The sequence below is a fragment of the Ascidiella aspersa genome, chromosome 8 (assembly GCF_963924565.1).
Source record: "Ascidiella aspersa chromosome 8, kaAscAspe10.2, whole genome shotgun sequence".
In the NCBI taxonomy this organism is placed as follows: Eukaryota; Metazoa; Chordata; class Ascidiacea; order Phlebobranchia; family Ascidiidae; genus Ascidiella; species Ascidiella aspersa.
In genome coordinates, this window is record NC_139454.1 from 11,790,909 (window position 1) to 11,803,873 (window position 12,965).

The 12,965-nt window shown below is 34.3% G+C and overlaps 2 protein-coding genes across 3 annotated transcripts; both read right to left on the reverse strand.

Moving 5' to 3' along the window:
- Positions 1-2,672: 2,672 nt before the first annotated feature.
- LOC146136129 (dolichyl-diphosphooligosaccharide--protein glycosyltransferase subunit KCP2-like) lies at positions 2,673-3,577 on the reverse strand. Its single transcript, XM_083395567.1, has one exon. The coding sequence runs from the start codon at positions 3,538-3,540 to the stop codon at positions 3,136-3,138; it is 405 nt and encodes a 134-aa protein (XP_083251693.1). The 5' UTR covers positions 3,541-3,577; the 3' UTR covers positions 2,673-3,135.
- A 3,456-nt stretch (positions 3,578-7,033) lies between these two features.
- On the reverse strand, positions 7,034-12,703 carry LOC146136130 (acyl-CoA:lysophosphatidylglycerol acyltransferase 1-like). Of its 2 annotated transcripts, none has more exons than XM_083395515.1 (8): positions 12,573-12,703; positions 12,261-12,366; positions 11,688-11,794; positions 11,117-11,221; positions 10,725-10,903; positions 9,899-10,023; positions 8,914-9,031; positions 7,034-8,518 (listed from the first exon to the last, which is right to left on the reverse strand). In XM_083395515.1, exons 1-8 carry the CDS (start codon positions 12,594-12,596, stop codon positions 8,263-8,265), a joined length of 1,020 nt encoding a protein of 339 aa, XP_083251641.1. In that variant the 5' UTR covers positions 12,597-12,703; the 3' UTR covers positions 7,034-8,262. The 2 variants fall into 2 exon arrangements, with proteins under 2 accessions (XP_083251641.1, XP_083251640.1); XM_083395514.1 differs by having other exon boundaries at positions 12,557-12,697.
- Positions 12,704-12,965: the final 262 nt, after the last annotated feature.

Consider the following 12,965-nt stretch of genomic DNA (forward strand, 5'->3'; position numbering starts at 1 on the left):
ATGTAACTAAAGTAATGCTACGAATTTGGCGATCATACCCCGAAAAAAAGTCCGTAGCAAAAAATGAAGCGAATTGTGTTTGTTATTTCGTCTTGTTAAAAGGCGCACGTACTTTTGCAATATGTTCGCTGCATTAAACATATCCGGTCAAATTACGCGGGTTATTTGTGTTTTTTGGCCGCTCTCGCGACCGGGTTAAAGAAATTGCAGCATTTTAAATTTGAATCAATTAAAGAACAATTCATCAGTTTGTCACCCCGCAATCATAAACTTCACAGCGACCCCCAAACAACCCTTGCGATCCAGGTTGGGAAACACTATACCCTGGCCTATACCCTTACAAAATTCTCATTCCCACTATAGGCATTAAATGTCTTGTTTTATCCAGTACAGTCCTGATTTTTGGGGGCTTTGTCACGTCATCCCGATTATTCAACTAATTAACTTCACCCATTTTTTGCTCAATCAACATTTCCTTATACATTACGTGGATATTGGCGAATTGCCAACTGTATTTTGTCAAACTTTTTGTTTCCTGATTTGCGTTTTTATTTCTTTGCGTTAAATGTGAGTGTAATTGTTACATCACTATATAAGCGTGTAATTGGTCTACTCTAGACCAGTGGTTCTCAACCGCCGGTCCGCCAAATATATTACAATTTAAATCTCTATTGCAAATCTAGTGTTTTTTTATCACCTTGAAATCGAGTAATACTTTATGTTATTTCCCGCCTACCATTGTTAAAATTGATAGCTGAATCAAAAAATTCTCTTTTTAAACCAAATGTGAAATTCCTGATCATGTTTTGTGATCGTCGATGGCTCGATGCTTGTTAATAACAAGTTGTTATACTGATTACTGTCAGGGTCAGGCAGCAGGCTTTGTCTGGAAATTCCTACAGCTGCCGGGCTCCACGTCCTTGGCCTAGGGCAGGGATGTCCAACCTTTTAGCAGGATGGGCCGCATTGTCACTTTAAAAATTTCGATGGGCGGCAAAACGTCTCAAATTAAAGGGGTGACGTCATAAGATACGTCATAAAACAACCTAACTTATAAACACCCGCTCTTCGAGAGTGAACTCATGCGCAAATATGCAAGTAATCTCGACCTTATTTTTTTTGGTTATGGCGAAGCGCGAAAATTTGAGTTTTTACATGTTTGGTGGGCACAAAGTGTTCAATGGATGTTGAAATGCGACATTAGACTCAATTATAGTGTTAAACCGACATAAACAAGCCGTTTAAGTCTTAAACTTTAAGACCAGTTGTACGGCATGTGAAAAACTTCACTATAACCACGAATAACACAGATGTTATCATATAGATAGCATCAAATTGCTCATTAAATTGAAGTTTTCATTCTTTTAAGCTGCATACTTTTGTCGTAATTTCATTTTGGTTTAATTTTGATTTTTGAAGGTCCACAGGTCCTCAAAATTTGTTTTGAAATTTTACCGGTCCCTAAGCCAAAAAGGTTGAGAACCACTGCTCATCTCTAGAATACAGTGTACGGGTTCATACTTAAGCTATATTGTTTCCAGGTCGAACTCCAGTATCAGTTATTCGTTACGACGTAAAAGTTTTACTACATGGCTTTTGTGTGCATGAGCAAGCGCCAAGCGTTATGCTAGTTATATCCCGCTGGCCGTTGTCTGTCACGCCAAATGCACTAGTTTGCGATCCTACGGCTAGCATTTTCAATAAGCAACTTTTTTGACAAAAAAACAAGCAATACAAACAAAACATCTAGCAGCATACTGAGCAAGAACAACGACAAACTAATAAATGCGTTGATGGGATTTAAGTACTGATACTGAGCCAGTCGTGTTTATGACGTCACCATTTGTATTGTTTCAATTGACGGCCGAAGCAGGGTTGTCAGTTAGGAATTTTTAAAGCCAAATTTGAAAATTTAGGCTTTTTTGAAGCTCTTTGGATTTTATTTTTTCCAAAAAATTATAATAGGACTTTTTTTAGTCTTTTCTTGTTTTATTCAAAACAATTGTGAGTGTTATGTTAAAAAGGGATTAAACTAACACAAAAAGAGAAAAATTGCCAATTTTGCTAACGGGAAAAAATGCCAAGAAAAATTTACAAAAAACGAAAAAATTGCAACAAGAGAAATTTAACGTACCAGCATGGCCATTTATTGCATTTTTTATTTTTATTTTAGGAAAAACATAGGCTTGAACGAGTTTGTAGTAAATTTGTTTTTTTAAGGTAAGTTTGGCCTTTTTTATTTTGGCCATCTGGCCACCCTGAGCCGAAGCATATTTTCAGTCAATACAAAAAGGAACAGTGACTATCCCTCCACCAAAGACACTTTTTGCCACTAAGCTCTATAAACAACATTCTCCCTACCTGAATAACTTATCTAGTTGTGATAAAAGTTTTACGATGCAAATAGCCCAAACTTTTAGTTACTTGTGCATACTTTTGAAGTAAATCCAGACAGCCTTGCCAAATTTTAAAACAATTGGGACTCAAAATTTGAATATTTTGCCTAATTGTATATGATTACAAACTAGTTTGTCTGCAATACACTAAAATTGGGGTTCTGTAGTCTTTTGAAAACTGTAAAGGGGGTCGCGAATGTTGCGACAACAAAAAGGTTGAGAAACACTGCTCTATACTTTCTACATTTCGGTCAGAACACACAAAAGCAAAAAATATTCAACTAAGAAAATGTTTGTTTACAAAACAATGTATTAACCAAATTTGTTAAACTTTTAAAAATATGAAGGTGCAATGCAATTATTTTGTTGAAAAATAATTTGTTATAGCAATTTGTAAACAAAAAAGAGATTTATGTTTGAACATAGTTTGATATGAACAACTAAATAACAGAGTTACATAATAGCAATTAATTTAGAAAAAATAATCATAGCAATTAATTTAGGACATATTAACAATTAAATTAGAATTGGTTGGCATACACTATTTAATAAGCCAACACAGAATTCCATAAAAGAATGAGTTTTTTTAATTTAATTAGGTGTCAGTTTAAAATATGCCAGGTAACAATTCTGGCATTGGAGCAATTTTTAACCACCAAACAAAACCCCAAGTCAGTAAAAATTTACTCTTCGCATTTTCTAAAAGTGCTTCATTAGGGGAAATATAAAACAAAGTTTCTTAATGCTTCCTCTTCTTGTTTTTAGGCTTTTGAACGGCAGCAGAAACAGGTGCTTGATACTTTGATGCTGAGATCCTGTTTATATAGAAAAGCCAGACCATTGAAAACACAAAACAGGTTGTGACGCAAACTCTGTGGATTAATCCAGAAGCGAGACACGAAAGAAAGACACTTATAAACACCTCCGGGAAGAGCTTGGCCTGGAAATAGTCCTCGAACAAGACCGACTCAAAGTTGTTGATGCCGGTCAGCAAAAGCATGAACAGTACAGAGCCGAGAAAGCCGCCAAGGATAGTAAAACCTTCGGAAGATCCCAGTTGAACTTTGAAAAGTTGCATAGCAGAAAAGAGCATTAGGGAAAGTGTCAGCGACACGATCGCAGACGTTTTTACTCCCAGCGACATTTTGTTGCAATATTAGGTTTGAATTAGGATAAAATTATTAGCTGAAAAGTAAATAGAAGGTTAAAGAAATAATTGTAGCACAACAATCTTCTTATAAATTAAAACAAATCTTCTGTATTAAGATTCACAAGTGCATTACTATTCCTAAAAAACACTGTTTACTTTTTTTAAAGCTTACTTGATAACTGTTTGTTTTGTTGACAGTCGTGGCGGCCTAACCCATACGGTATTTGACATCAAAATAGTAATATACTGACAAAATAAATCCAGTTTTATCTAGCAGTTTATCCGAACAGCTAGAGTAAACTAAAATAAAAAAACGTAAAACTTTATAATGATGGAGTCCAGAAGTGCGTTGCTCAACGTTATTAGGTATAAGGCGTTAAAAAACGTCAAACACAACTTTTAACTAAACAACACTAATTCTCTTTGCTCACCGTAGGGCCTAACGTAACATAAATGAACAACCAAAGCCGACGGCGACATTTTGCAGCTTTTAGCTTTGCCACATCACCAACAAGCAAACGTCGCCGGTTGTCATACTCGAGTGGCCAGCGTGTTTCCTGAGGCGTTAAAAAAAATAATTGCCGGTGTCGGGATGTTGATAATCGCTTTACTTTAGAAGGGCTATTGCCTTCATTTGAAGTGGTGTGTTCTGCTATCGTTATTTTCTTTGTTACCGCAGTAGGCGTTTTTAGAAATTTACACGATAAAACACAGGCACTTTGTAGCCTCTGGTTTACGACAATTTCGGCATCCAAAGGCAGAAAAGACTTTTAGACTATGAGATCGTGGCAATGCACTAATTTGGACCTTTAGGTAAACTCCCAGCGTAGATAAATTGAAAACATTCGCTAAAAATTCACAAAAGATAACAAAAATGTGAGATATAATTATTAACACTTGACCCACTTGAACCCAAACGCCAACCCGAATCCTAACCTTAGAACGCTGGGAAAAAAGCTCAAACTCGGGTGGGCATAAGATAGTTTCTCGTCCATTGTAATGAAAGGATGCGCTACGCTACAGCATATACGATTGTTACGTCACAAATTGAGGTATTGGGACCTGAAGCGTTTATTATTAACTAAACGAAATACCCGGCGTTGCCCAGGTTAAATAGAATATTAACCGATTATTCGTAATGTCTTCGTAAATGACATAAATAATACAAACATATTTTTGTAAATGTCATAACAAATTTGCTTATGCCTAAACGTTTGAACTAAGTGACACTAAATAGAAATTTCAAATCATGTGATGTGAAGTCGGTTAACTATAGCGCACAACACTTGGCTAAGCATGCAATGCATCTTTTAAGTAACGAAAACCCGTGACGTTTGTCAATTGAGAATAACTCCCAAACGTAAAACTTTAGGATGCAGCAACAATTGCTTAGACTTGCTTGATAGCGTCATGTTTAAGCAAATACGTAATCCCGGTGCTAAACTGCGTCAAACGTGAGAAAAATCCTCATTGAAAAAACAAATGCTTACTGTTAACTACTGCAATAAACGCAATATTCAAGGACGCCGGAGCGATTTCAGGGCAAGGGGGGGGGGGGCGACTTTTTTGGTAAGGGCAACATAGACCGCAGCATGGGCGCCCGCACGGGGGGGCAAGGGGGGGCACTTGCAAAATGTCAAATTTTAACAAATGTCAACCATGTCTTTTTACGAATTTTTTCGTAGCTTTCCGTAGAAAGCAATATATCATTAACTACGCTGGGGGATACATGCTTAAAGAAAAAAATCAACCTGGTAAATCACGCGGCCCAGGCGTTGTTCGGATGCAGGCCTTATAGTCAAATGTTTAATAATATCCCTCAAATATAACTAGCCTATATATTTTGACGCAACAGTTACAAACAGGGTAGCCAAAAACAAAGTGGCAGACAAATAAATATACAAGATAAAACAGAAAATAACATAAAGGTTTCAATGAAAAATACAGCCTACAAAACCATTCTACGTTAACTTCAATGTTAGTGAAAAGTGTGCACTTTTTATTCAACATTTACAGGTCTCGTGAGCTGTGCAAGTAAGTTTTTACATGTTATTAAACAATAGCCATAATGCTTACAGAACGTGCTAAATTAGACGGAGAGTCCAGACGACCGCAGAAAATTTTCCAGGGGGGGGGCAATCAGAGGCGTAACCAGAAAATCAAAAAAGGGGTCCTGAATTTTCCACTTAGGGAATTCCCCTATTTTTCGCCTGACGTTAATGAATAATTACGTCATTAAAACAGTGACAGTATGACGTCATAGAATGGTGATTGCAAGAAGATATAGAAATAACTCAGAAACAGCCAAATACGTCCAGCAAAAGCGAGCACGTGCGTCGTCGACAATCCTGTCAGGCGCCAACTGCGAAACCACAGTGTGCAATCGTTAACATTAGGCAAAAAATGAACCAAGACCTTAAAATATGTGTGTTCAATTGTGGTAGAATCATACATAATTCGACTATTAGCAGCGCAGTTTTTAAGTTCCATGAACGGAACTAGCACAATTTTTTTGCAACGTAAATGGGCCACGAAAGAAGAAAGGTTGAGAACCACTGACCTAAACAAATAACGAAAGAGAAAAACTATCCACCGTTTACGGTCGACCAAACTAAAGACGAAAACGGCGTATTGCGCTCGATTTTGGCTTCGCATTATATCAAGACGTGTGACCCAACTACTTAAAAAGCACGCCGCGTCGAACAGTTTGCTAAACCATGACAAAACCGAAAATATTACTTACAAAAAGGGGGGTGGATACGCCACTGGGGGCAATGGATGGTGTGCATTATTTTTAACCTTCATAAGTAATACATATTACACTTACAAATAATACTAATAATTGCATTTTGAAATTCCAGGGGGGGGCAAGTGCCCCATTATTTGATTTGTGATTTTACGTTGTGACGTCATATGTAAGATATTTTTTATGACTCCCCTCAATAAAATCCTGCATCCGGCTTGTCCAACCTTTGATTAGTTGCAGACTAAACCATTTTTAGGATAAAGAGGCTATGGACTGCCAAGTTGCCTGCTTGATGGGTCTAAGTAAGTCTAGACCGCGACACCCTAGTGGGCCAGCCTGATGGTAAAAAACACCCTAGTTACTTATGGCAGTGATTTTCAACCGGAGTTCCGTAAAAAATTTACAGATATGTTGCTATAGAAGTATATTATTTGATTAATGTTCAATGAAACGCCTGTCGAAATCACTGGTTTAACACAATGGACGTCGGCTTCTGTTTAAAAACAAAAGCTACCACCAGTTGTTCCTGCATATCAGAGTTGTGCTTCTTCAGTCACACCCTCAAAAAAAGTCGAAAATCACTGATAACACTAAATCATTATGCTTCTACAAACAAAATGGGAAACACTGATCCATAGCGTTTAAAAATGTGCTTTTTGTTTTTTTACAATATCAGCAAACTCGCGGCAAAACAGTTGTATAAAACTAGCGCAGCAAGTCAAATCTCACAACAATCTCTCGCAAGCATACCTTTTAATACTTTATCTCTCTAAAAATTCAATGCATTTACTTAAAATGAAGTTTTATTTGACTTAAAATGAAGTTTTCTTTGAGAGGACAAACACAAGATTCTTTAAAAACAAACGAACAACTAAATTTTGTCGAAAATCTAGGTCGAAGATTTTTCGTTTTGTCGTAATAAAACAAATTAGTTCTACAACTAGAGTAGCGATCGGCGATAAAAACATTAAAAAAAATACTATTAATAAAGTTCAATCATATCAAATAGCAACATGTAAAAGTGATACGGAAAATGATGCTGAATCCAGTGGCAACTATAATGAAGGTAGTGGACAAACAACAGGCTCAACAGTGGATTACAACGGCCAATAATTTAAAAAAATATTAACAACAAAGAACAGAAACTGAGATATTTAGTCATTTATCCACATGGCTCTCATGTAAGGCAACTAAAACAAAATATTAAAATAGTACAAAAACACGACAAAGCGAATGGGTAGAATTCTTGGGAAAGGGCAACAGTATGGCAACACTTCAGTACCAAGCTGTTAGTGTACTAATGAAGATAATGCAAGTAGTGGTCGATAAGATAAATTTAGAAGTATGATTTTGTAATGTGAATTTAAAGTTTAAAAAATTGTGTTCTTAAAAACATGTAATCAGACAAATATAAGAAAAGAAATGTTGGTCAACTAGTACAATTTGCATAATAATAATAGATGGTCACTAAATTGAGACCCACAGTGGAACTTTAAAACTGTTACCAGGAAACGGGAGCCAAGAATGTGCTCTGGAGCCAGAGCCGAAGGCATTTTTATAATTTTTTTGAAGCCAAAAACAATTTTAAATTTTTTGTGGAGTCTAATCTGGAACCGGAGCCATTTTTGTTTGAATTTTAGAGCAACGCCATGGATTGCAGGCTGTAGTAATAAGTAGCCTAAAGCAAAATTATGTATGGCATTGTTTTCATGGAAATTATTATTATTATTAACGATTTAATAGCAAACACTTTATGTAATATCTAACGTAAATTTGTTAGACACACGAAAAAATTGGTTTTACAAAAAGATTTTTCTTTCTAACAGTGCAACTTTAAACAGCTAGTTGTCTTATTTTTTCAACAATTAGCTATGTTTTTTGTCAGTATTAAATAGGCATTCATTGCAGGTCGTTCTTTCAAAAAAAACACCTTGAAAAAAGTTTATGGCCTTAATTTGAAAAACAAAACTTCACAAAACTAATAACGTTAAACAATACAGCCCATACATTGTCAAACCAGCAAACACCTGAATTCCATAAACTTGTAGATGATTTACAGGTTTACAAAGAGTCCTTATAAAACTTGTTGGAAATGACCCATGATCTTTGAAATACTCCAAAAGTTCTTCTTTTTCTTGATATCGCTTGTACAACCATTCTGAAGAAACCTTTTGTAATGCATTCGAATCGCCTGCAGATCCACAGGCAGAGTTGATTGGAAAAATTCTAAAAACAAAATTGTGTAAAAATTAGTTAAAATAAAAGGATCAATGCACCACTTTTGGACTGAATACATTTCCTTAAAACTGAAAAACAAAAAAAATCCAAGAACAATTGTATTTAAAGAGTAAAACTTGAAATATAGTTTAGTAAACATTAGCCTAGTGACTACCTTTACATCGTGGGCCAAATACTAGTGGCATCAAACGGTAATGCAGGGCCACATGGGTTTTATGTTGTGCAGTTGATTTAAATAGTAATATAAAGTTTTAAGTTATGTAAAAAAAAATACAGCAAATGTAACTTAATTTTCGATCATCCTAGCAGAAGCATTTGACTATCATAATAATTATTTTTTCTAGTAAAAATAAAATTAAAAAACATATAGTTGTAAGTCTAACCTAAAAAATAATGTTGCTTCCTGTTTACCACTAAAACCAAGAAAGTATTGCAAAGAAGATTGCATTGGTGTTTTGTAGGCAATTGTAACATCTAATATCCATTGAAGAGGATGGCTGTCTGTTTACAAGAATATATCTCATTATGATTATGCGATAAACCTGAACAAAGTGAACATATTTGTTTAACCCCAAAACACTAATAAAACTTGCTTGCATTCTGACAGGTAAGCTGTTTTTTCAGACAAACAATATGCTAACATTAAAATATTTGTGTTGTATTAAATTAAATTTGTCTTATAATGCATGAAGCGTATCCAATCATACTTGGGATCACGATTTATTTTAATAGGTTGACATAATAAATCATGATAACTAGACAATTTTTCACATCTTTGCTTAGAGCCTACAGCTAACGGTAACTTCACTTGATGCGACAAATTTTGTTAAACATGTGCGACAAATTATGTAAAACGTCAAAGACTGCAAGCCCATTATAACTACAAACACAAATTTAAAAAAATGATTGCACGTGATAAAAAGTCCTATTCAATCTTAAGATAAACAATTAGGGCTAGCAATATATGAAAATTATGTTAACTCATCGAAATAAAAGGGCAGGCAGACAGTTTTCAGTTTCAGATTCAATGTGCAATTTTGTTGATTCCCGAATCTGGCTCCAATTCTACAGCTTGTACCAATTTACATAATTAAAATAAGGTGTATATTTAGGAATCCTCTAGGGGTGCCATATAATTCATCCAACCACAATACATGGTTGGCAAATTCCCCATATTCTATTCCACCTTAACAATTGACAGTATGTACAGGTCTTTATTAAGTTATTAATTCGAAATTTTGTACTATGCACATCGGAGTTGGGACTTAGGGATTACTTATGTAGTCTTACTCGAGTCCCTAGTCTAACTCCAGCAAACAAAACGAGTCCCGAGGCCGACTCGGATGCCTTAATTTGCACCCCACTGACCTTCTGGCTGGCTTCCGAACTTAAATTGCTCAGGGGACGTTAATGTTTTTACGATGCATTCCATTGCTCCAGTTCTTGGATATGTGATATGATTCAAACGGCGGATTTTTTGTTTTTCAGCATACCTAAGGATACTGATATTATAACTGTTCATAAAATATATATAATTGTCTACAATTCTCCATTGTCTATTGATATATAAACATATTTTAATATAGATATTTTGTTGTGTACATACACATTAGGAAGATCAGTGGACATAAAAGTTATTCAACAATGTCAAATATTTCAGTGTAACAGGAGTGTGTAATGCACACATTTTTGGTTTTATAATTTTGTTTCAAAAAGTTGGTCTATTTTACACTGATAAAAAATGTTGTATCCATAGGGAATAGAATTATATTCTTACATTTTGTCAAAAGAAAAAAAAATGAACAAAAACTTGAATTACTATTACTATGACTCTTTGAGCTAATTAACAGCATTATGCCTTCAATATTACTTTAAGTCGCCCTAAACCAAGTGACAACTGACAAGGCCAACATTTTCATTCACATTAACTTTAAATAACATAGCACATAAAAAACCTGGATTTTCGACACAATGTTTGGTCGATTGTTCTAAAAATTAGTTCATACTATCATGGATATCCACTCAACCTAAACTTTCAATAAAAATAAACATATTTGATAGAAAAAAATATTAGCAATTATTTATAAACTTTAAACAAAAACAGTAAAAAACATGACACAGAGCAATGTTGGAATTACCAATTATAAAAGTTAAGCCAACAGGGGGGATGGTCTACTTTTTGTGTTATATATACCTCTGGCTCGCTGGCCTCCGTTTGTATAGCAATCCACCCTCTGGAAAAAGAATAACCCACTTGTGCCCTCTAACCAACATATTTTCCTTCAAGTGAGCTTCCAAGTTAATGAACTGTTGTGTATTTGACTTTTCAATGTCCAAACTTTTAACATAACTGAGGCGTTTGGCATCAACAGGCTGCATAAGATTTAAATAAAATAGCCAAATGATACTTTCTGCAAAGTTTGTCAACTGGGACAAATTGTACCAAACAACTTTTAACAACTTATCAACAATTAGAACTTCTCAGAATTGTTACGGTTTGGCATAAAGATGTGTACTTATAGTACAAGTTTCTCAGTTTAGCATGTTTAAACATTGTTCACAAAATCAAGAAAAAAATAATACTACCTGTAAAAGGAAAAAGTCACCGTGGCATTTGGCAACCCAGCCAAAGTTAAAGAATTGCAGCACCCAATCCATAATCCAGATAGATTGATGCATTACTTTGCGTGACTAAATTGTATATACATTTATAATAGTATCACATATATAACTCTTTGGACAGCTACATGGTCAAAATTACCACGTATGAATAAGCGGTTATTTAACACTAAGATATTGTATGATTCATGTTGTAATGTAAATATATTACTTATACCACTGTAAAGTTTTTGCCCCAAGTTTGAGTTCAAATGGATGACTCTGTTTACACAGCCACCAACTATTACCACTATATATTTTTTGAGATTTACAGAAGGAAATTCACATGTATTGTATTACATTTTTTGCAATTAAAGATTAGGGCTTTCTTTTCATGCATATAAAAATATTTGGAAATGTCTATGCTTAACAATTCTTTATTTTTTTTTGTATTTTTTTAATATTGTTTAATATAGCGGTACACTTAATATATTTTAGAAGTAAAATAATTCTAATTTAAAACACATCCATCTTTAAAACAAATCTTGCAACCACTTACATGAAGACATCTCATTAGCACTCCAATGTCCGTAAGGCTTTGGTGATTTGCTATTAGTAGTACTTTGTCTTCTCTTATGGTATCGATATCTGCTCCCACTTCATACACTAGATTTTTCATAAAAAATTATATTGTTACATCATTCTTTTAAAATGTTAATTATCAACAACTTTTTTAACCTAATTTCAATTGTCCATGAATTATACCAAAATTAATTCATCAAGAAAAAAATGGTCCATTAGCTATTAATTAGGGATGTTGGATAATATTTTTCAAATCCAATATCTGATGCCAAGTGTTTGAATTGGTACTTGTCGGATACTACTGTGGGGTGCCGATCTGATACAGAATTAAGCTTCTTTACGCTTAAGCAAATTTGGGCCTAATAGCTAGAAAAAAACTTTTTAAGATTTTTGATGTTATCTATTTTGCCAGTTTGAGCATAGTAATGATTTAATTTAGTATTGGATCAGATCAAATCACCATACATTTGCTTAAAATAATGGGTAAAATGTGAAATATCAAAGTATTGATGCATAATTTTGTTTATTACTGTGTTTAGTATGTTTTTACCTGTGTGCTCATTTAAATCAGCCCAAGTTCCAACAATTCCAAGGTAGCTATCATAGACAAAGCTTTCCAATTTCCAAAATAGAGGTGGATTCAAAATACGAAGGGGCTAAACAAATTAAAATAATACAACAAAGCTGGAATATTTCCAAAACAATCATGACATTTATTGTATCATGAAACAAAACCTTATGCCTCATGTAAACACTGTACTGGAAATTAAACGATTATTACAAATTAAATATAATTTAAACCAGTATAAAATACAAGTCTCTTTTTATAAAACATATCTTTCAAACCTGTAATGTAATGTACCAAAAGATATAAGCTGGAGGGCATAAGAATATTTGAGAAAAATACAACATCAACAATAGTAGTCTTTTCACAATCCACACAACATAAGCAACCATTCCTAAATTCATCCTATAGTGGCTGCCTGGTTTAACTATAAAATAGATAAATTTAAATAATTGGGAAGAAATTAAAAAAAAAACCTTATGTGAATATAAAATACAGCTAAACAAATGTAGAAACTACTTAGATGCCAGTGTGAAAAGTATAGAAAGTGCACCTCCTAAATTTTTTTTTCAACAAACCCATGGGGGGCAAATAGTTTGAAATTTTTTGCTTAGCTTATCATGTCATGTCATTGTATTAACTGCCGCAACGATTAACCCCAAAAACCATTCAAAGATCAAAAACTGACTG